Source organism: Lissotriton helveticus, chromosome 1_1, assembly GCF_964261635.1.
Source record: "Lissotriton helveticus chromosome 1_1, aLisHel1.1, whole genome shotgun sequence".
NCBI lineage: Eukaryota > Metazoa > Chordata > Amphibia > Caudata > Salamandridae > Lissotriton > Lissotriton helveticus.
In genome coordinates, this window is record NC_136057.1 from 326,184,930 (window position 1) to 326,209,816 (window position 24,887).

Sequence of the window (24,887 nt, forward strand, 5' to 3'; positions counted from 1 at the left end):
AGCTGGGTGTGGACACCGTTCGAGGAGTTTTGCCAGAGTAGGAATTTTGGAAATTGGACGAAAATTGTAAAGGTTAGTGTGATTGGCAGTTCTTTTTTTTCTTAGAAGAGGTGTGATCTGCCCAGACTTTAGGCAATCCAGAATCGAGAATTGACATAGAGAGGCATTAACTCTCTTCGTAAAAAGTGGATGATTTGATCTCATTGAAGAAGTTTGATGGCATGGATCACTGAAGTGTTTGGATGGTTTCAGCACAGCCAGAGTTTTGAGAATGGTGCTTTCATCCAAACATCCAAAGTTTTGAACAGGCTCCAGGAAGCATTGCTTTGGGGGGGGGGGGGGGGGGTAGAACCAGAGCGAGAGGGGGCACTCTAACCTAGAGAGAGAGGGAGGGTGAAAGGTGGTGTGATCGGTAGATTCTCCAAAGCTAACTGCAGTTCAAATTCGATCTTTGTTGTCTTTTCACAGAAGGCGGCAGAACATTCCTCACAGTTAGGCTGCGGACAGAGTTCCATAGAGGGAAGGTTAGGTTGACTGATTGAAGCTTGATGAGTTCAAGCAGTTTTTCCAGTTGGTTTTTGGCTAGCTCTAGTTGGATTCTGAAGTAACTAGCTGTCGAGCATCGAATATGTTTGTTATATATATTTCTCAAAGATCTCAGCTGTTAGAGATGCTCAAGGGAGGGAGAGGATCTCCACAATTTTTCCGCTAGTCTCAGATTTCTTCTTTCTGTATTTAGACTAACATTGTACCAAGGTTTAGAGATTGTGGAGGACATTCTTTTAAGCGTAAAGGCGCAATTGAGTAACATTTTTTTCATGGAGAGATTATAGTGGTCTGTAAGGTCATGGACATCAGACATGTCCACAGGAGGGGGCAGGATGTTGTCACAGAAGGAAGTCATATCATCCAAGTTAATGTTTAGCAGACTTCTTTACCAGTGTCTGGGTTTCTTTCGCTGACCTTTATTACCTCTCACAGATTCTGTGATGAGGAAGGTGATGCAATGATCTTTTGTATTTCCTCCTCTGTGTGCAGGCAGAACAAAGATTTTCCAGAAAAAGCAAGTTCATGGTTTTCAACTGTGTTTCTGGTTTTAGAGTAGTTAAAGTAAGCTATGAGGATGTCCTTATGGATATGTCACGTTAATATCCAGTTGCTTCCAGTTCTGTTAACGCTACTGCTACACTAAATATTTGGTTGGCTACGCATTTACGCACAGCATATCGGTGTAAGGCTTCTGACAGTGTTTTTGGAAGACGGCTCGCATTCCTTCACAAATTTCACATTGATAATGCCCCCTCAGCCTGATGCCTTCTCTGTCTTTGAGCGTACGTTTTGCCATCATACTACAGACGTTGCCGATTTTCACCACATGATTCTTCAGGAGACACCACACAGACCTTGTGGGGATCTGAAACCATCTTTTTCCAGTCACAAGAAGGGCACTTCTGAAAAAGAGAAGGCATTTTGAGGGAATTTCCTTTCAGGAATCTAGATTTTCTGATGTTAATTGATAGGAAAGGTCTAAACACGACTTTTGGCTCTTTACAATGAAATCCTAGGAGGCTGCATTTTCAGTTCCCCTTCTTTGTTCATTTTCATTTTTCTACACAAAAATTTACAATGCAAATTTTGTATTCAGGTTCATTCTAATCTCCCAGAAAAAAGAAATTAAGCCGCTGATAGGCTATCACACAGTGCATTTCATAATGAAATCAGATGGACATGAACACCCAATTGGATTTTAAAATGGATTGTACATATTTGAAGTGCTTCTGGGTTCACGCAGGTAGCGAGTAATTATTCCAGTGTTTATGACTTCACCGAAGCTCATAAACCCACCTTCTCACACATCTCTAGTTGAATATATTTCTATTAAAATATCTCTGAACCCCATATGCCCATCATTCAACCATTTCAATCCTTAGATTGTCCTGCATTTGGCACTCTCCTCTGCAGAGTGATATAGCTTTTCAATAATTTCTTAAATACTGCAGAGGCTTTCTTTGCTTCAAGGCAGCAGTAGTATTCTCTCTACAAAAAACACAATACTGATACATCTGTTTTTGTCACTGACCAGAATATCTCTCTGCTGCCATTCTTTAAAAAAGATTCTGGAACAATAAGTCTTTAATTGCCTTTCCTTTTTTCTCACTATTCAGAATCTACTTGAACTCTTTCAATCAGACTTTCAAGCTTTGCTCTTTAAAGATCAACATCGCTCTCATGTGTCCAAATTCATAACCTCTAGTCACCACTATTACATCTTACATTAGTTCACGTTCTCTTGCCAGTGTCTTACACTATAGACCACCCGAACCCTACTATCAACAGCTCGTTCTGAGCTGGGTTTCATATAGCTTACCATCTTGTAACAGAACGCTAGGAAAGCCTGCGCATTTACAGCTACTTTGCTGCAAGCTGCCTGATTTAATCCTTTTTAAAAGCCCCGTTTTCGCTCATATTGTTTTTTATAATTTACCTGTTTTCCCTTGTTTTTAACCAAACGTCACTCGCAGACTTGCACTCCTGTCACCTTACCCCCACTTTAATTGGTAGATCACCGCGTATTTCGCGGGTCCCTGCCCTCTGTCTCGTTGTGTGGCCATCTTGGGAGGGGGGACACTGCCGGCGGCGCGGTTAGCGCGATAGTCTTCACGCGCTCGGCGTGTATAAAGGCAGGTGTCTCGCAGGTGAGTACTCTTACCATCTTGTAACAGAACGCTAGGAAAGCCTGCGCATTTACAGCTACTTTGCTGCAAGCTGCCTGATTTAATCCGTTTTAAAAGCCCCGTTTTCGCTCATATTGTTTTTTATAATTTACCTGTTTTCCCTTGTTTTTAACCAAACGTCACTCGCAGACTTGCACTCCTGTCACCTTACCCCCACTTTAATTGGTAGATCACCGCGTATTTCGCGGGTCCCTGCCCTCTGTCTCGTTGTGTGGCCATCTTGGGAGGGGGGACAATGCCGGTGGCGCGGTTAGCGCGATAGTCTTCACGCGCTCGGCGTACATAAAGCCTATCATGCTGACGCGCAGCGTCATCACGCAGCGTCATCACCGGAATATCGCCGGAGTTTCGCCAGAGTCAAGCCCGTCTGTGCCCGTCCGGGCCCAGACGGGCTCAGGGCACGTTACCCTGTCTAACTCTGTGACGCAAATGAACCCTTTTTTGAGTTATCCTAGGGAGTCTTTGCTGTCGTTACGTGTGCCCAAACATTCCAGCTGTAGGTACTGCTGGGTGGAAGGTACCCCGTTTGCACACTGTCATGTGTGCTGTTCTGCTAGTACCGATAAGGACCGGACTCTGCTCTCTATGGCCCTGCTTAATTGCAGGTCACTACCGTGTCATGCCTCGGAAATTAACTCCCTCCTCTTAGACCACAGTTTGGACGCCTTGTTCCTCACGGAAACCTGGCTGACCTCTTGTTCTGGTCCGGACCCTTGGGATATTTTATGTTCCATTTGGATAGGCTGGACGGGAGGGGGGGGGAGGACTGGCTATTATATACAGAGATAAATACGTATGCAAAGCGGTAGACTGCGGCATTAACCACTCTAAAGGCTGTCAATTCTCCCTATGCATATCTTCTACTGTTTCCATTACTGGTCTCCTTGTATATCGGCCTCCTGCTATGCTGGGTAATTTTGTAGACTCCTTCATCGAGGCAGTGATTCCATTGGCTGCCGCTTCTTCCAACTTTTTAATTCTCGGGGATCTCAATTTACATTTTGATGACCCCGATGATATAGTAGCGAGAGACCTTCAAGCCACATTGGGTGCACTTGATTTATATCTTGCTAATGTTGGGGTCACCCACAACAGGGGTCATCAGCTTGATGTGGCTTTTGCCAATTCAAAGAACCTGCAAGCATCCCAGCCGTTGGCTCTCCCCTGGACGGACCATTATCTAGTGCCGCTTAGATGGCAGCTGGAGAAGGAGAGAGACCCTATACCAAGACAGTACACAGTAGAACGACTTTGGTCGAAGCTGCCAGCGGACAGTTGGGAGGCAGAGTTAGCAAGAACCTGTCCTCCCCCTGTTGCTGATCCCATTATTGCTGATCAATATATGGGAATTTGGCTGACTAATGCTTTGGACGTGTTGATTCCAAAAAAACGGAGACCTGTCAGGGAAAGAAGAATTGGCTCAGCTCCTTGGTACACCCTCGAACTTAGGGGTCTCAGAACCTCATGCAAAAGATTAGAACGTGCATGGAGGAGAGAGTTGACGAAAGAAAGGCGAGAAAATTATAAGAGAGAGATGAGGAAGTATAAAAACGCGTTGAAGGATGCCAAAAGGAACTTCTTCAGCGATAGGATCGAGAGGGCAAGTAACTTACCAGGGGAATCCTTTAAAATCTTCAAGGAACTTCTGAAGGCCCTAATCCCGCCAGTTGTATATGATAATCCTAAAGAAAAATGTGAAGAACTGGCTCTCTTCTTTCATTCTAAAATAGAGAAGATCCTGTCCTCTCTGCCTGCAATCCCTCAGACCCCGGACTTAGATGTTAGCCCAATAATTTGCCCTGATGAGCTCTCCTCCTTCGGTCCTTTTTCTGAGGAGGAGGTCATTAAAGTTTTGAAAGAGATGAAGAGTCGATCTCCTAGTGACCCTGTCCCCATGAAATATCTTAAACTAGTAGCTAACACTCTGTCCACTCCGCTTACTGACCTAATTAATCTTTCACTCTCTCAGGGCATAGTGCCCCAGAGATGGAAAAAGGCAGTGGTGAAAGCACTACTGAAAAAACCAGGAATGGATTCCTCTAATTTGGCCAACTTCAGGCCTATCTCACTTTTGCCCGGCTTCTCAAAAGTTACAGAGAAGTTGGTCAACCACCAGCTCTCCTGTCATCTAGAGTCACATCACTTGTTGGGAGACTCCCAGACTGGCTTTCGTCCCGGTCAGGGGACGGACACTGCCCTTCTGGCAGTAGTGGAGGAAGCAAGGAGCATTCTTGATACAGGAGGGTCAGTGGCAGTGATCCTCCTGGACTTGAGTGCTGCCTTTGACACCGTAAGTCATCAGGTGCTCCTCCAACGCCTGTCAGAGGTGGGGGAGTCAGGGACGGCCCTAAAATGGTTGGAATCCTTCCTTTCCGACTGCTTTTACCAAATTTGGGAAGGAGCAGAGCAGTCGACCCTCTTCCCTCTTCAATGTGGAGTCCCGCAGGGCTCATCTTTGAGCCCTACCTTATTTAATATATACATGACTCCTCTTGAAAGAGTGGTCGCCCCCTCAGGAGTAAAGATTATCAGCTATGCTGATGATACTCAGCTGGTGGTAGGCCTCACCCAGCTGGGGGAACAACCCGAGGTTCTGCATGACTGCCTTGTAAATGTCCATCGTTGGATGTCTCACTCTGCACTAAAGCTCAATGGAGAAAAAACTGAGCTGATGCTCCTAGGCAAATCTAGTCCCTCCATTATTGCTAGCTGTTGGCCCCGGTCTCTGGGTGATCCACCATCTCCCAAGAAGGAGATCAAGACCTTGGGAGTTTGGTTGGATGAAGATCTGTCCTTTAGGACCCATGCCAGGAAGACCGCGGGGGTCTGTTTTGGGCTGCTGCGGTCAGCTCGCAAGGTGTTGCCTTTGCTCCCTGATCCTGCAAGGAAGCTGCTGATTCGCGGTTTAATCTTGTCAAGGCTCGATTATGGAAACGCGTTTTTTCTCGGTGCCCCCGAAGCGACTTTTAAAACTCTCCAACAAGTACAAAATGCAGCCGCTAGACTGTTGTTGGATGTGCCCAGAAGACATTCAGCTGCCCCGGCCCTGAAGACGCTGCACTGGCTCCCAGTTAAGGAACGGGTGAAATTTAAAGCGTTGTGCACGGCCCACAAAATTCTACATGGTAAGGGCCCTCCCATTCTCTCCACCATGGCACGCCCTTACAAGCCCACACAGCCCTTGCGTTCGGATCAAGGACATCTTCTGCAGTCAGCTAGAGTAAGGAAGGCTCGCTCTGGAGGTAGGCGTTTCTCGGTGCAAGTGGCGGCTTTATGGAACTCCCTGCCCCTTAAGATCCGTTCAGAGTCCAAGATCCTTCTCTTCAGGAAAATTCTTAAGACTCATTTGTTTCCTGTGTAGCGTTGAGCTGAGGTTTTTCTCTTTCTTCTGTTTCGCGTCGGGATGCTCTTGGGTAACTGAGCGCGCTATAAATTTTGTATAATAATAATAATAATAATAATAATAATAGCTTTCAGATTGTTCCTTTTTGGTCTCCTGGTTTACCACCTCCAGACCTTCTCCCTTAAGTGTCAACAAGACTCAGTTCTCGGCCTCTTCCTTTCCTCCCTCTACAATTCATCCCTCGGTAAAATTACCACCTCCTTCAGTTTCTAATATAATAACTCTGCACATGAGAACCACATTTCTTTCATTTCCCATCTTCACTACTGATCTCATCAACAAGGATCTCAGACATAATTGCGGCATTCTTTACTGGATAGCAGTACAACCACTCATATTAATTGCTAAAAAAACTGAAGTAGTGCATTTCCCTTCTGGACCATTAATTAACTCTCTATCCTACCCAGTCCTTCCCCTCTCTCTCTTCCAGACAGCCTGACAACACAACTTCTAGACAGAATGTTGTGGTATGATTTAAACCCTTGAGGGACCTGGAAACTTTCATAATCAACACTACGTAGCTTGTTTTTTTAACTACCGAATATATACAAAAGCTGGCCAATCATTACATTTCACAATGTCAAACTCCACTGTAAGATTCTACTAGTAGCACCATTATGGCCTTTCAGTCCCTGTACATAGTTGCAGGAAAAACAGAACTTATGCTCCTAGGTAACAACCCCAGCATGGACCTCAAACAGATATGGGCCAAGTGCCTGCCCGCCCCCCCCCCAAAAAAAACCAAAGATTAAAAGTCTTGGCGTCTGGTTAGACAACTCTTTCAAATCGACCATCAAGCAGTGAGGGTGACAGAAACCTGCTTTGGCACATTAAGACTACTTCGGAAGGTCCTCCACACTCCTTCCAATGGCTGCAAAAAGAATGCTGATACAGGCCTTGGTCCTATCGTGTCTGGACTACGGCAACTCATTTTACCTAGGAGATCCCAAAGCAACGATAAGGAAACTCCAATTCGTACAGAACTGTGCCACCAGGGCTGCTCGGGATTCCAAAAACTCAGTCGGCTAAGCCAGCTCTGAAGACCCTATATTGGCTACCAATCTAGTGAAATTCAAGGCTCTCTGCATGGCTCGTACGATCATGTGGGGAACTGGCCCTGCCATCAACAGCCCTCTCATCACTGTTGATCGCCCCAAGAAATGCCTGCGATCGGCTAATCTTAACTTTGCAGTCATCCCCAAAATCAGGAGAGTAAGAAGCAGGAAGAAGATCCTTTTCCTATAACGTGGCAAGACTCTGGAACACCCTGCCCCATACATTTACGCTGAATCCCACCCATTTCCCGTTTCTTAAACGTCTTAAAACCTGGTTATTTCAACAATCCATCCTGTAATCACATTCTCTCACTCTGTCTAATCGCTAGCGCTGGGATGCTATGTGCTCTACAAATACTGAATAATAATAATTCTTAGTTTTGCAACAAAGACCCTATACAATCTTCTCGGACAAGTTCCTACCTCTCAGTACCATCCTCAAGCTGGCTGGCTGTCCACTAGAGACAGCTTTTTACAAGCTACTCATGGCAGTTTTCAAATCCATTTATGGCTGCTCCCCAAATTACCAGTCAGAAATCATGAGTAGATACGCCCCCACTCGTAACTTGCAGTCAACCCACCCAAAACACTCTTCTACACAACCAAACCTCCATGTGTAGAATAAAGGTTCTGATCCATTCACTTATTAGGTCTTCTACACAGGAACTCTTCCTTCAGATCTGTATTTTATCCTTCAACTCAATACATTCAAAACTGCTCAAAAAGAACACCTCTCCTACAAGAAATTAATTAAATAACTCCACACATTTTTCTACCCTGGTGTATATTTATTTTTATGTGATAAATATATATATTGTTATGTTATTGTTGAATGTTCACCATCTCTTTAATTACATCACTATCTCTATGTACCCCAACAAATCTGTGAGCATCTTACATACCACAATACTGCTGCTACATAAAGCATTTCTTATTGAAATGCAACATTTCGGTCTTCAACAATTTCAATCATTCATGCATTTCCTACTGGGCAAACAAGAATAATATGCTTACCTTGATCTCAAGTACATCAAGAGCGACCGTCTCTCCTCTGAGGATGGCAAGTGTAGCATCTCCGATTTGCCTGAAAAAACAATGTGGGAACGGTCAGATTAAAAAGGTTTTGATCCAGGTGAGGCACATACTGAACAAAGTAGTAGGCTCTGTGTAAGAGACTTTATCAAAGTGAGCATCTGTAATTACAAAAAAACATACAACAAACCAAAGCCACTCTAATGGTTAAGTGGATGCTCAAAGAAAAAGGAAGCTAGTTTATGTGTCTGTAAATTACTATTTTAGGATTCATATACACTCAACAGGGCACATTTATGAAGTTTGTTATAGTTAAAAAAATAAATAATTAAATGGATCACCCAGAAAAAGAGTTTATAGTCAGTCACACGTACAGATACGACAGATACCATCTTTATATCTACTGAATTACAAGAATTCAGATGGGAGTCTATCACATTACTGATAAACGATCTGCAGCTCTCAGAAGACCACTGCTTATAATGCACAAAATACAACGTAGTACAAGTTGTAACGACAGATAAAATTTGCTGAGAGTTGAAGGTTGGACCCCAGATTGACCTCCAAACTCTTCACCACAGCAGATGGAGTAGGACTCTTTTGAAGGTTTTGAGGCCAAAAGGAAACATTGCACATGGAAGGCCCTCCTCAGGCACTACATTCTCGATCTAATTATGGTTAAGGGTTAGGGTCTTACCAAATGCCTGTCCATCCAAGAGCTAATCTCGCACAGAGAGCAGCTCAGGATAGCATAATTCTACCCCCACCGACCGAGTGCACAACTTCAGAATTATCCTGGATAGCTAACTAACCATGAAACATCAGATCAACACCGTTGCCTCTGTCTGCTTCCACACACTCCACATGCGCCGCAATATTTTCAGGTGGATCCCCACAGTCATCAACACCCTTATCTCCAGCCGACTTGACTATGGCAAAGCCCTCTATGTCGGAACCACCAAACTGCTCCTAAAGCCTCATCCTCAACCTCCCCAAAAGAACTAGCACCTCTACTCAACTCAAAGCTCTGCACTAGCTCCCCGTACAGAAAAGATGCCACTTCAAACTCCACACATGTTTACAAGTTCCCCCACAAATCCAGATCCATGATGTTTTACCGACAGGCCAGAGAGCTCCATTCCTTAACCCTTGCCCTGGCAAACATCGCCTGCATCCAACAAAGCTGCTGCAGTGATCGTTCCTTCTCCTACCTCACTGTCAGATCTTGGAATGACCTCAGTCTATGCACCTCCCCATTGCTTGAAGATTTCAAGAAGCATTGGCTCGCAGTTCCCAGGCGCCTGGAGACCCCCCCGGGGTGACAAGCCGCACTTTAGAAGACTTGTTGATTGATTTAGTACTATTTCTGGTCTGTTCAGTAGCATGAAATAAAGTCAGACTGAATGCCATCCAGACTGGACATGGATTCAACCACATAGGCCTCAAGTATTTTTGCTTCAGTGGATTTTATATGAATTGGGTGATAATCACCTGGAGTTACGGCATCCAACTTTGGTTTTTCCCCGAAAGCAGGACAAAAGTGCTCCTTTTAAAGTCTGAAGGCACGACTCCAAAAGCAAGAAATGTATTAAGCATCATCAGGAACAAAGGAGATATATGGATAGACTGAGAAAAAGATTGCAGTGGTAGAGAATCAAGAGAAGAACCGGACTTGCGCTTAAAAACAAGAATGGTTAAAATACTAAATGACATAGGTTTGAAGACAGGTCATGTAGCAGATACGGCCAAAAGTGAAGGGCAGATAACGGCCAAAACTGAAGTAGATGAAGAAGAGCGTATCAGCTTCTCCAGCAGGGGCGATGGAGAATAGTCAAACTGGCTTGACACGGTATTATTGCGGTCATTAATTGACCTAGGCTCCAGAACAGCCAGCACACTAGCAGAAAGCCATGCTTGACTTACAGGGGGAGCCCTAAGATTGTTAGTAGACTTTTGGGTGGTGGTGACGAGTTGGCACTGCAAGGCTTGTGGGGACAAGAGTGCACTGGGGGTTACTTAGTTTGCAGTTGGCAGATCCAGCACAGAGCAACTAGGCTTCAGCATGTAATTGGTGGAAGGGGGGTCATTCTTTTCCTAGAGTGTGGGAAGAGAAGGGAGGAAGGGAGTGCTAGGAAGTTTCCATGGTAGAACATTCCAGATATGTTGATGCTTCAAAAATTATTCTCTAACAGGAAGTTGATAAATAAGTTTCCTACTAAAACAGCGTTGGATATTTAAACTTTCTGCAGGGTCACTCCATTTTTTTGCTGAACCCTATTTTTGTTGGCTATAGAACTCTGTGCACTTTACCCCAGCTTAACCAGGGGTAAAGTGCTTGTGCTCCCCCTTTCAACATAAGGAAACTGGTATACACCTAATTGGCATATTTAACTTGCTTACAAGTCCCTAGTATATGATACCATGGTGTACCCAAGCCCTGGAAGTTAAATGTCACAAGTGGACTGCAGCACCTATTCTGCCATTCACTACAGTCGCAATGTAAACATCACTTCAGGTCTGCTACCAGAAGCTTGCCTGTGCAGGCTTAATCTGCAAATTCAACCTGTCAAACTACCCATTTGACAGCCTAAAACTCTCCTTTTAAATATTTTAAGTCGCCTACAAGTAACCCTTACTGCCCATTAAGACAGGGTGCATGCTATTTCAAAAGTAGGACAGATGAAGGCTAATGCTAACATGTCCCTTACAGTGCCTAGCACCTCAAAGCCATTTTCACTGCAGCAAGTTTGGCTGTTCCATAGGAAAGCAATGGAATACAATATAAAGTTTAATAAATATTATATCCACCTAGTAAATAGCTACAAATTTAATTTCTGGAATTTTTGAAATATTTCATATAAACCCAATACACTGGTGAAATCAGATTTGTAGTAAATATTTCATAAAGAAGATCTAACTGAAGTCCCTGGAAGCTAAATCTGCATTTTGCTCTCTCCCTTCTGCCAGCCAGTAATTAGCATGGGAGTGAATAAGGTGAGAACCTGCTCCCAGGACATTTTGACTTTATTACTGTTTTAATACTGCATGGATACTCTAGACATTGCCTCTAAGTTAAGCCTATCTACTCTGAGCCATAGCTACCTGGGGGTTGAGCTCAGGTATATTCGTGACATTAGTGGTTCAACCAGACAAGGATTGTGATTATTATTTGAGTTGGTTTCTCACCCCTATCAAGTGATCACCCAATTTCTAACACCAGTAAATATATCACATATTTCCAAAAAGAAACATCTTAAACCTTGAGTTCTCTTGGATAAAATGGTGAAAATGCCTTTAGAAAGTGTTGAAGAGGTCCTTAAAGTCTACAGCTATTCTCAAACATCAATACCCTAAAAAGATGTTTATTGTATTCTCTGATGCCTCAAAGTGCCACAGGAGCTGCTTTCCTGCAATCCCATGAAGACATCTTAAACACCCTATCTTGTACTCCCTCTTGAATTTTAATATACTTACTACTCAGTTATCGATCAACAGTTGTTGGCCATTAAGGAGGCTTGCACTGAATAGCGTCATTTGCTTTTAGGAGCTTAACATCCTTTTGAATCAATCAGATACCTTTCAAAGTAATACAGACATTTCAATGTAAGAACAGTTGCCAAGCCCACGGGACCTAGTCTTTTGTATAGTTTGGCTTGTCACTTACATTCCTGGATCAGAGAATACTTTGGCGGATACAATGTCTAGTCACACAGTAGTTCCACTTGTCATCAGCATATGTTGTTTCCTAAACAACTATTGTACCGGACCTCCGCATTTCAGGGTAAAGTTTGAAACGCAACTCGGCTGGTTGATAGTGGAGGTATTAAGGAACTGTGTGCGAAGAATGATTTGTAAAGGAGAAAAAGTTCTGAAAGTATATATTCTTATACAGTTCTTAACTTATGTCACAACGCTTTGAGTGCTTGTCATAGTGATAAGAATCCTCAGGACTCATCCCTCGCTTTTTTTGGTGGTACCTAGTGGCTCAAAATTGGGATCAATTTGTGGCCTAATATGTGTCCTGTGCACAATATAAATCATCGTATTTGAGGCGAAGTGGGTTGGTGCAAACATTACCAATAGCTCCAGGTCTGTGGCACACAATTTTCGCCGACTTCATTGCGCAATTATCAATATTTGAAGGTTATACAACCATCATGGTCACAGTTGACACAAGTAACTGCTGTCTAAAAGGATGCTATCAGCAATGGAAATAGCCCTATACTTTAAGAACGTCATTCATTTGTATAGGGGGCTAGCTGTATCTACAGAGGCCTGCAATACAACCCTCGTTTCTGTAAAATTGTTTGTTCCACCGTACAAATTTCTAGAGGGCTATTATCTGGATTCTATCTACCCACAAATGGTTTCACAGAACGTACTAATCAAACTTTAGAACAACTTTTGCTGTGCTTCTGTAACACCACTTGTGAGATAGGCCTTTCTTTGCTGCTTTTTGCACTTGGCATTTAACAAGAACACATATTGTGCAACAAAGACGTCTCCTTTTGCCCGACGATTACTCCTTTGATTATACCATACTCATCAGTACCCATGGTCTCCACAGATCTCATGTGGGGGTCGCACCCCTGGGTTGACCCTTGAGACTCATGGCACTGCATTTGTGACCCTCGCCTCAGAGGTAGCAACATCAGTGCCAAGAAGATATGGGCAGCTCGCCTTTATAGGTGTCATGCTCATCTTCGTTTTTTAGACATTTTTTATTACACTATTAGTGAATGATAGTTTAGTATTTACTATTAATGTAATAAACAAATGGAGCACCAGGAGCTAGAACAAGACCTTCAGTGGCAAATGTCTTATGTAAAAACAATTTCAAATGTATGTAGTGGTCGTGTTTGTGGGTGAAAATGTGCTTGGGTGCAAGAGAGCGTGTGCATTTTGGAATGTGTCTACGTGTGAGCATATATGTATGAGTTAAAGTGGCAGAGTCAGTGACTAAGTGAAACTCAGTGTAAGTATAAGTGAGTCAGAATGAGGGACAATAAGGGTGAATGCAAGTGAGAAAGTATGAGTGAGTGAGAGTTACAGTAAATGTGAGTGAGAGAAAGATTATGTGAGACTATGTGAGAATGAATGAGAATGACAGTTAGTGCAAGTGAGTATGATTGACTCAGAGTAAGAATAAGAGAGAATGAGTTAGAGTGAGTGAAAGCTAGTGAGTGAGAATAAATGAGTGCAAGTGAGAATTAATTACGTAAGGTGAGCAAGGGAATATAAGCAAGCGTGAATGAGAATGTGATGCTCAGCTTGCTGGTCTGCCATTGGCCCTGACATACTGAAGGTAATTCTTGGCTCATAAAGGCACCCATGAACAAAATAATACTGCTGGCATACTGGAGGCAACTGTTACATGACAGGCACCTGTGAAAAATACTGGTACTGGCATGCTGCAGGTAATTCTTGGCATATTGGACACCCATGGCAAAATGCTGGTTCTAGCTAATTGGAGATCATTATTGGAATAAGGGAGGAAAACCATAACATATGAGAAGGGGGAACCATGATAAATACTGGCCCTGACGTACTAGAGGTAATCTGACATACGATGAACCCAAGGTATATTTTTATTTATTTATTTATTCAAAGTTTTATATAGCGCGAACAAGATCCTTACAGATATCAGAGCGCTTCACAATGACAGGGTAGGGGACGTAGGAGTGAACAGCGATAATGGAAGCAGTATAATAGTCACGGACATAGTAGGATAAAAATAACATACATCAAGCATATCAATATACAAACCAATGACTTAGTGTAGAGAGAACACAGAGGGGGCATCGGGAGAGTGAATCAGTATACCAAAGTGTATCATATATTGGTCGGTATTAAGAGAGTAGCGTAATAATGTCCCCCATCAAGTAGGAGTATAGTGCCAAAGGACCAGGTGGACAGAGATACAGAGCAATGCAGAGTCTCTAATCCTGCACCTATAAAGTTCAGGAGATCTTGGCCAGAAGGATGGTTTTCACCTCTTTCTTGAAGAGTGCAGTGGAGGAGATAAGCCTGATTTCAGGAGGGAGCGCATTCCAGATCCTGGGTGCCATTCCTGAGAAGGAGCGCTTGTATGATGACAGCTTTTGCTAAAGTCAATTGGAAGAAACCTTGGGATATGTTGGGTGGAGAGATCAACCATACCTGATTAGCTCAGATAGCCTTCAATGGTAAAACCTGGCAATTTACATACACACATACATTTATTTTTCGGAAGGTGGCTCTGTATATGGTATGCCACTAGGTAGGGTACCGTGCACATAGTGTAGGGGTTCCGCAAAAGTGTACAGGGCTCAATGTAAAACCTAAAGTGCTCTATTAGTGGTAGTGCGGGCTAGCAGCCTTAGACCCAACAGAGGGGAGTGTAAGACATTTATTGCACAGCATTGACCAATAATGGACACAACTCGAAAAAGGAAATCCACACCAATTCTAGACAAATAAGTTTGGTTTGTACTTTATTTTAGGACCAGGACCTTCGCAATAAGGGAAGTATGTTTTTAAATAGAAATACTTTTCACTTTCAAAAAAATCGACTCTTTGAACAATGTTGGAGCAGTTTAATGGTATATGTAGGAAAATGCGGTTACATGGTGAAGTATTACCCTTACAGTTCCAGTCTTCTGAGCCAAACGCCAAGGGGCAGGTGAGTACCAAAACTGCACCACCAGCGGCACTGGGACAGCCGGGTGAGAGGTCAAAATATATGGTGGCATCACTATCAAAATTGTGCCACTGTGATAGTATAGGCAATTTTTGGCATGGGGGCACCCATGGCATGAGTGGCACCACAAAAAAAGTTTACCCTGACACAAAGAAGGATTTGTTTAGCAAAAGGGGGCATCCACAGCCAATTATGAAAATAACGGGGTGAACACCTAGCGAGTGTCAGGTGTCATTGACTTGGCTCACCTTGAAAGGACTTGAATGTGAACAAGTACCCTTCAAGCCTATCGTTTCTTAAGAACATTTATATAGAAAGTGTGGTTTTTAATACACTACTTTCACACGGTTTTTAAATTATTTTATCGGTCGGAGGTACATCCCACCTCATCTCCACCTCCAACCCTGAGCCCACTGAGATTCAGGGTAAGTATTACATCCCACCACTTTCAAGATCATGACAGCATTGTAATACAGGTGGTTTCTAAAATGGTGAGCTCTCTGTGCTGTGCAGTTATTACAGAACTTCAGCGATGTCAATTATTGTGATTTCTTCAGGGTTAAGGCCATGTGACACCACTTCCTTGGGACATTAGGGTCATAGGTCATATGATGTCATTTCCTGTGATAATATTAGGGTCAAAGAGAGTTTAATCTCTCACTCCCTAACGCTGGCATGCTGGTGAATCGACATCCATGATGGCCTCTGTATTCTTGCTGCACATTAATGAGATTGGGCAGAGTCTGTTTGCAAGAAGCTCAAAAACAGATGAAGCTGCAGGCTAACGGGCACAGGCGACCCGAGCGCAACTATTCAATACTAGATAGAGAGAGCACCTCAAAGCTGGGTCCATTTTCTATTACTAAGTTAGAGAAACCAGCAGCCGTGCATCTGCAGTAGTCCACCTCTTGTCGAGTACATGCAGTCTTCCATGTTTTCCCGTTAAGACAATTCTTATTTGATTAATGTCCTCGATTTAAGCTGAATTCCCCTCCTCTTGTTCAGATAGAAGGCCATGCAAAGTTTGAGGTTGCAGAAATTTGTGACTCATTTTAATGTGGGAAGCCTTAGTATCTTATTAGGTTGAAGGGGTACCCAATTTGTAATCAGTCAAGGGGGCAGCTATCCAAGTTCAGTCCAGTCTTAGTACATATGTTTATCATACTGTCATGAGCCCCCGTGAGGGTTTATCTGTGCATGTGGAGACAAGGGCATGCTAGGAGTTACTTACCTCGGGGCCCGTTGATTTGCAGACCTCACAGGAATTGCATATGCAGCTCAGTGCCACTCGCCTTCAGGGCTGCTACTGGGAGGGAATCCCCCCCCCCCCCAACAGTGACCAAATGTAAAATGCTGGGGCCCCCTGCAGAATATGAACAAGGGCCCCTGAGTCACCCACACATTACAGATATGCTCTGGCAGCAGATTGGGGTCCCCTATAGGATTAGAGGCCCATGAAGGGTTGGAGGCACTCTTGCGCTGCAGGGACCTATGTTGCAGCCCTGGTCATTCTGGTACTACCTCTGCCCTACTAAAATGAGCACTCTCTCTGATGAACCCCCCCCCTCATTCTTGAAAATGGCCTCACAGATTCTGCCTGAAATCAATCAATCAATCAATAATTTTTGTATAGCGCGCTACTCACCCAGTAGGGTCTCAAGGCGCTGGGGGAGGGGTACGTTACTGCTCGAAGAGCCAGGTCTTGAGTTGTTTCCTGAAGGAGAGGTGGTCCTGGGTCAGCCGTAGGTGGATGGGGAGGGAGTTCCATGTCTTGGCCGCCAGGTAGGAGAAGGATCTTCCTCCAGCAGTGGCTCTGCGAATGCGTGGTACGGCGGCGAGGGCGAGGCTGGCCGATCGTAGCTGGCGGGTGGGTGTGTAGAAAGTGAGGCGGCTGTTGAGGTACTTCGGGCCCATGTCGTGGAGAGCCTTGTGTGCGTGGGTGAGGAGTCTGAACGTGATCCTCTTGTTGACAGGGAGCCAGTGCAGGTCTCTCAGGTGGGTAGAGATGTGGCTGCAGCGAGGGATGTCCAGGATGAGTCGTGCGGAGGCGTTCTGTATGCGCTGGAGTCTTTTTCTGTAGTTTGGCAGTGGTTCCCGCGTAGAAGGTGTTCCCGTAGTCAAGTCGGCTGGTGACGAGTGCCTGGGTGACTGTCTTCCTGGTTTCTGTGGGGATCCATCGGAAGATCGACGGAGCATGCGCAGGGTGTTGAAGCACGATGACGATACGGCGTTGACTTGTCTGGTCATCGGGGGGCGTGGCCACGAGCTGAGCATGGCGGACGTGCTTTAGAGAAGCTCCGTCCGCTGCCCGTAATACTAGCAATTTATCCTGTTCCCGCTGTCCCCCGATCGCCCAAACTATCCCAGGCCTGCTGCAGAATCGGAGGATCGCCTGAGCCGCTGACCGCTGGTTGCTGGGACCCCCTCCGGGGCCGACGCTTGATTGGCGATTGCGAGGCCCAGCTCCTTCCTGCCGACCGCGACCCACAGCAACTGCGCTACGCCGCAGGCGTAGAAGACGTCCACCCGCCTGCCTGCGGGGCACGGCCACGAGGAGCGGCGCTGAGCGTACGGAGAGCCTGCGTCCCGCGGGCACTGCAGGACTGCCGTACCTACCCGACCTCCGGAATCAAGACTGACATATAGGGAAGGTACGAGCCCGGTCCGAGGAGGAGCGCACCGGGCGTCTCCCGAAGCGGCGCCGGCGCGCCAGAAACGGTGCCATAGCGGAGGTGACCACACACACTTGGGTGCTGATCTCGGGAGTGGGGCTGGGGGCAAGGTTGCAGGGCTCTTCACCCCGGGACTTGAACAGTGAACCAGGGGCCCGCTAACCGATCCTGAGATTGCGAGGTTGCCACAGGGACCTGTACGGAGGAACTAGCTGATGCCATTACGCCCGCCATTTTGTTTCCGGCTCCGCAAGTGAAGCCGAGATCCACACGAGAGCGAGCCAGAGCTACTCCTGCACGTACTCCCAGCGCTACATAGTCCTAGGGAAGCGCATACGCTGCATACTGCCCACGACGACCCAACGGCCGGTGGGAGCACATATCCACTGGAGCTGGTGGCGGTCTGGGGCGCCGCGCGTGGCACGACCAGAAGACCCTGCGAGGGCGACAGACCCTACCTCGGCACACAGAGACGCAGTGAGGTGCCTAGCAAACGCCGGCAACGCCAGTTGGGCTGACTGAAGATCCTGGTGCATGGCTGCCTGCGGGAGGTGATATTACCGTACACGTGTACTGGCTACCCTACTGCAGAGACACGGAGCGCCTGCCTGTGGTCGCTGGTGGCGCTGTGTCTGGTGGCGGCGATTTCGGAGTGTGCGGCCCACAGGCGACCACAGTGTATACTCACCACCGGCCACGTGGGAAGCGCGCGAACGCCACCGACTAGCCATGGGGAGGAACAGGGCCAAGGCGCAAGATTCCGGTACCAACGCGGAACTGCAATCTACGGGATCGGAAGACCCCCTGGCCTCCTCTAACGTGCAGGTCGTGCCACTGACGGGCGTGAACACCCAGGAAGCCAAGCAGGACCTCATCTTGGCTGAAATTAAAGCGTCCAGGGAAGCACTGGAACTACGCATGGACAATATGGAAACAGGCCTCTCACTCTTGCGAGCGGACCATACCAAACTAGCAGAGAAAGTCACAGAGCACAAGATAGCCCTAGACGACCTGATCCCGCAACAAACAATTCACTCTACGAAGCTGGAAAGCATGGAAAAACAGATCAAGTTGTTGTGGGACAAGGTGGACGACGCGGAAGGGCGCAACCGCCGCAACAACGTGCAAATTTTGGGAATTCCGGAGCGCAGCGAGGGGAGGAACCCCACTCAATTTGTGGAGGACTGGTTGAAACAGCTTGTGGGCCCACAGGACCTTACCCCTCTGTACAGTGTTGAAAGAGCGCACAGGATGCCGGCGATGCCACCTAAACCGGGAGCACCACCGCGGCCGCTCATAGCGCGGCTCTTACATTTCAAAGACAGAGATTCCGTGCTGAGAGCTGCGAAGGAGAAGGCACCGCTGCAATATGAGGACAAAACCATCTCAGTGTATCCTGACTTTACCCCGGCAGTACAAAGGGCCAGATCAATGTTCCTAGGGGTGAAACGCAAGCTACGGGACAGACAACTCAAGTATGCTCTACTGTTCCCTGCCCGCCTCAAAGTAATACATGGCAACAAATCGTACTTCTTTGACTCTCCTGAGGAAGCGGCGGAATGGCTGGAAGTAACGGTTACCCCTCCGTCTACCCAAGACCCATTTGAAGATGCACAGGGTGGAGGACCCTCGCGTCAAGAGGAGAGGAGATCGTCAGATAAACGCACAGGTCGCGGGGGGATCCTCCAACAGCAGGGAGCGAAGCCGGACACATCTCGGAAAGCCGTTCAGATCGAACACCTGACGGAGGCCGCGCTGGCGGCGCATGATGCAAGAGACAACGCGACGGCGGACACGCGCTCGAACACGCCAACAGAGGTATCGGGCTCGGCTGATAGCCTGCTTCTCTTCCTTAAGATAACAGCGCAAACGGCAAATGACCTTTGAGCACAGCGTGAGAAGACTCCGATTGGTAATGTATGACTTTGCGCATGGGGCGATCGGGGATGGGGTCACACTAGCCGAGGGCGGGGCGTAACGCCATCCACGCTCTTGACTGGTGCGAGTGGACCCCTCTCCCCACAGAATAGACATGTTCTGGTTGCTCTGTTGTCCACGTTGGACGATAAAGTCTGGATGGACCCCGGAGTTTTTAATTGGGGACCTGAGAGTTGGGGAGTTAGTTGTTCGCTTGGCACTGGGGACATGGCAGAACACATTTACACTGATACTATCGCGGAGCCCACTGACTGTTTGATACGGCTCGAAATGGGGACTCTTACTGAATACAAGATGTGCACCAGGAATGTCCGGGGCCTAGGGTCCGTCCATAAGAGACATAGGCTGATGGCACAGCTCAACCGACGGAGCATTAAGATCGCCTGCCTCCAGGAAACTCATTTGAACACTGTGGAGGGTGGGAAGCTGCTTAAAAAATGGAAAGGACAATTGTTTGCTACTTCTTACTCTGTGTTTTCGAGGGTGGCGGCTGTGTGGCTGAGAAACTCTGTCCCATTTAAACTGGTGGAAAAGAGGCTGGATACGGAGGGTCGATATGCATTTGTCCGTGGGTTGTTGGATGGTACCCCAGTGGTAATAGGCAGTGTGTATGCCCCGAACTCTGGCCAGTCAGACTTCCTAACTAGCATTAATAGCATAGTAGCGGACTGGGCAGATTATCGCTGAATCATAGGTGGGGATTTCAATGCTGTATTAGATATTACGTTGGACAGGTCTCACCCACCATTACAGGCCACAGAGAGCAGGAGACAAGCAGATGCACTGGCAAGATGGGCCAAGGGATGGGGACTGGCAGATGCATGGAGAAGTAAACACTTGCTAAGTAGGGAATACACCTTTTACTCCCCACCTCACGGCTTGCACACTAGAATAGATCATATCTTTTGCACAACAACCCTGCTGGGGGAAGTCACTCTGGCGGAACACATGGGTAAGACTCTGCCTGACCACAACCCTGCTGTGGAGATTACATTTCAATGGGGCAGGGTTCCCACTCCAATACCTACATGGCGCCTCTCGCCGGACCTATTGGAAGACACGGTCTTTCGCACGACCCTTGCAGAAGCTAAAACCTCCAACTTTGACACTAATGCTGGATCGGCGAGCTCCAGGCGATTGGAATGGGACGCTTTTAAAGTTTCCATTAGAGGGGTAGCGATGAGCACACGAGTGGGAATGCGAAATATTGTGATGGACAGACTCCGTGAAGTAGAGGGAAGGCTGGCTTTACTTGAGAGCGAGGCTGCTGGCACGAACGTCCCATTCACACCACTCCAGGAAGCGCACATTCAGCATGCAGAACTGCTAGAGGAATTGCGTGTCCTGGATTACAGAGAATATACCTGCAGGCAGCATGCACAAGCTGAGAGGGCGGGGCCCCTACTGGCTCGCATGGTACGGGATGACCCAGTGCATTTACCTATTATGGAGGTTCTAGATCAGGGTCGGACCGCAGCAGACACACAAATAGGTATTAACAGCGCATTCCGGGCATACTATGAGACCCTCTACAGCCCCCACGAACCGCTAGCAGACGCTGCGTTTGAGGAGTTCATGGAGGGGTTGGACATGCCAAACCTCACTACCCAACAGAGTGAGGAACTCTCCCGCCCCCTTGTGCTTGGGGAAATACGACAGGCCATACGCGCACTACCGCGGAATAAGACGCCGGGCACGGACGGCCTTCCAGCCGAAATTTACGGAGCTTTTATTGACCTCCTTGCCCCGCGCCTCCTTGTGATGTACCGTGAAGCGTTACAAGCACAGGGACTACCGCAGACATCACTCCAGGCCCTGATAGTGTCACTACTGAAACCAGGCAGGGACGGCATGCACTTAGCTAATTACAGACCGTTATCATTACTGAACACAGATTATAAAATATTGAGCAAGATTCTAGCAACAAGACTGGCGCAGTATATCCCAAAACTGATACACCCAGATCAGTGTGGCTTTGTGCCGGGCAGGAGTACTGCCATGAACCTACGGAGACTTAGCCAACTAATGCTCAGGGGCCCGGAGGAACTGTAGAGGGAAGGATGTATCTCCCTGGACCTGAAACAGGCCTTCGACTCCATCAGATGGGATTACATGTTGGCAACTCTTACGCGATTCGGAATACTTCCCGAATATGCCGCATGGGTTAAACTACTGTACACCCGACCGACAGCCCGGGTCCGTACGAATGGGTGCATTTCGCCACAACTTGATATCGCGAAGGGTACCAGACAAGAATGCCCACTGTCCGCGCTGCTGTTTATACTTGCATTGGAGCCACTGCTCTGCAAACTCCGGGGATTAGCGCAACACAGGGGCATATGTAGGGATGGAATGACAAACATAGTATCGGCCTATGCTGATGATATTATCCTGTACATTAGAGACCTGGGAGGGGGACTGGACCCTATCCCTAGCATTTTTTAAAGCTTCCGCACATTATCAGGGCTCTCTATAAGCGAACCGAAATCCTATGGGTTCTATTTCTCGGTGACGGAGGCGGAGGCCCACCTGCCCTTCGCACCGCACTCCTTCCAAATGGCGGAGACAACCTTCCGCTATCTTGGGATACAGATCTACAGAACCGCGAAAGATATGCTGGACGGCAACCTAGGGAGAGCAATCGCGGCGTTGAAGTCGCAGGTACTATTTTGGACAGCATTGCCACTGTCCGTATCGGGTAGGGTGACTATATCTAAGATGGTAGTACTCCCCCGTCTTCTTTACTATTTCACAAGCATGCCCTTCTTGATTCCCGTATCCACGTTCAAACTGCTGAATACACTGCTGACTGAATTGGTGTGGGGTACAGGGAGGAGGCGGATTAGCTTAGTCAAACTGCAGCTCCCCACTACAGCGGGTGGTATGGGGGTCCCGGATATGCAAGCTTACAACTTCGCCTGCCAACTACAATGGCTGGCCTACTGGGTGGCCGGGAGGAACCTGCACAAAATCAATGTCTCTGAGGCAGACTGGAACAGGCGGAAAGTGCACACCCTGTTGCTGCCAGGAGTGGACATTCCCAGATCGACTCCTCCTCTGCTCTGGCTTGCAATTGCTTACTGGAGGAGGGCAGTGAGATATACCTCCCACACGACCTCCTATGCCCCCACGATTCCACTACTCGGACTCCCGGTGGGACTGAGGCCACTTTCGAACCAAAGGCTTCTGGGATGGAGGGAAGCAGGTGTGACGCAGACCGGGGATTTGTTCGCGGATGGTAAGGTCTTATCATTTGAGGACTTTCGTACCACGCACCACGCACAAGGAGGTTCATTCCTGCTGTATGCAGGGGTGCGCCAATATATCACAAACATGTGGGCACCAGACGGGACGGAGCCGCCCACGAACCCCCTGCTCACAATGCAATACCTTATGGGGACGGGCAGCCACCTCACTAGATGGTTAACACATGGAATACGGGAGGGCAGAGCAATCTCATTACGGACTCTCCGAGACACATGGGAGGGAGACATAGGGAGATCGTTCAGGGGCAAGGAATGGGACAGAATACTTGCATTCCCGAAAAAAGTATCGAGAAACCCGAAATTCAAGTTCATACAACTCATGATACTGCACAGAGCGTATCTGACCCCACACCGCATCCATGCAATGTTCCCTACCGCACCAGACACATGCCCCCGATGTGGTGCGGAGAATGCAAATCTGATTCATAAGCTCTGGGAGTGCCCAAAACTGGGTTACTACTGGACAGCAGTTCATACTGCCTTAGCCAGACTGGTCCCCTCCAAACCCTACACTACACTGGAATACACATTACTGGGGCTGGGCCCTGTAGAGCGAAGAAGGAGTGTGGGATCACGCTTCACTGATCTGGCCCTGCTACTGGCGAAACGCACTTTAACGATGAGGTGGAAGTCGCCTAGACCACCAGATCCGGAGATGTGGAGGGCGGAGGTGGTGACATGGGGGAAAGCCGAAAGCATGGCGTTGCAACGGGAGGAACGTAGAGGGCTCAGGAAGACCCCCATATCCTTAGACTGGAACGCATTACTGGGATCGTTTGAGGCAGGAGGGGGTGATACCTCAGATGACTCTGATGTGGTGTTTGGCCGGCCGTAGAGTGTCATGAACAGCTGCGCTAACTGCCGCTAGAACGGGCCATGCACGTGGACTGCAGATTATGCTTATCTCTAGGTGCACAGGGTAGACACGACGTCCAAGAGGCTTACATATGTTCCCATAGGGAGTTGTATTAGACACACTACAAATAGTATACTCCAATAGAGTGGATTATGACACGCGATTATTGAATTGTGCCCCCAAGTGCACAGGGTGGGAGGGGAATGTTTTACGGGGAACGTTTTGAACTGTGTTAACTGAAAAATGACTCATTGATGCAAAGAAATGATCTGAGATTATTCGTATGAAACGTAACATTTATGTATGAGAATACCATGACATGAGAAAGTTTGTATACACTGCCAATAAAAAGATTTAAAAAAAAAAAAGACTTGTCTGGTCATCAAGAGGGAGGAGTCCAGGATTAAGCCCAGGTTTCGTGCGTGGTCCGTTGGCTTGGGGCTGGTGCCCAGGGCAGGGGGCCACCAGGAGTCGTCCCAGGAGGAGGGCGATGATCCCAGGATGAGGACTTCCATTTTGTCTGAGTTCAGTTTGAGGCGGCTGTTCTTCATCCACTCGGCGACGTCTTTGATTCCTTCGTGTAGGCTGGCTCTGGCGGTGCCGGGGTCGTTGGTGAGGGAGAGGATCAGCTGGGTGTCGTCGGCGTAGAAGATGATGTTAAGGTTGTGTTGGCGTGCGATGGCTGCGAGGGGGCTCATGTAGACGTTGAAGAGGGTGGGGCTGAGTGAGGATCCTTGTGGTACGCCGCAGATGACCTCGGTGGCCTCGGATCTGTATGGGGGGAGGCGGACTCGCTGGGTTCTTCCGGCGAGGAACGAGATGATCCACTCCAGAGCCTTGCCTTGGATCCCGATGTTGCTGAGGCGCTGTACTAGGGTGCGGGAGCAGACAGTGTCGAACGCCGCGGATAGGTCCAAGAGGATGAGGGCCGCTGTTTCCCCGTTGTCGAGCAGGGATCTGATGTCGTCGGTGGCTGCGATTAGGGCGGTTTCGGTGCTGTGGTTGGCTCGGAAGCCGGACTGCGAAGGGTCGAGGGATCCGTTTGTCTCGAGGAAGGCGGCGAGCTGTTTGTTGTCGGTCTTCTCGATGACTTTGGTAGGAAAGAGGAGGAGCGAGATGGTGCAGAAGTTCTTGAGGTCGGTGGGGTCCGCTGTTGGTTTCTTCAGGAGGGCGCTGAGCTCGGCGTGCTTCTAGCTCTCCGGGAAGGTGGCGGTGTTGAAGGAGCTGTTGATGATGTCCCGGAGTTGGGGT

The 24,887-nt window shown here is 47.6% G+C and overlaps 1 protein-coding gene across 1 annotated transcript in view; it reads right to left on the minus strand.

Annotated features, from left to right (window-relative positions):
* AGK (acylglycerol kinase) overlaps window positions 1-24,887 on the minus strand; it is a 338,473-nt gene that overhangs the window by 134,443 nt on the left and 179,143 nt on the right. Inside the window, exon 8 of the mRNA XM_078671853.1 lies at window positions 8,208-8,277. Within this exon, the coding sequence (XP_078527979.1) occupies window positions 8,208-8,277 (70 nt within the window). The remainder of the gene's footprint in view (window positions 1-8,207; window positions 8,278-24,887) is intronic.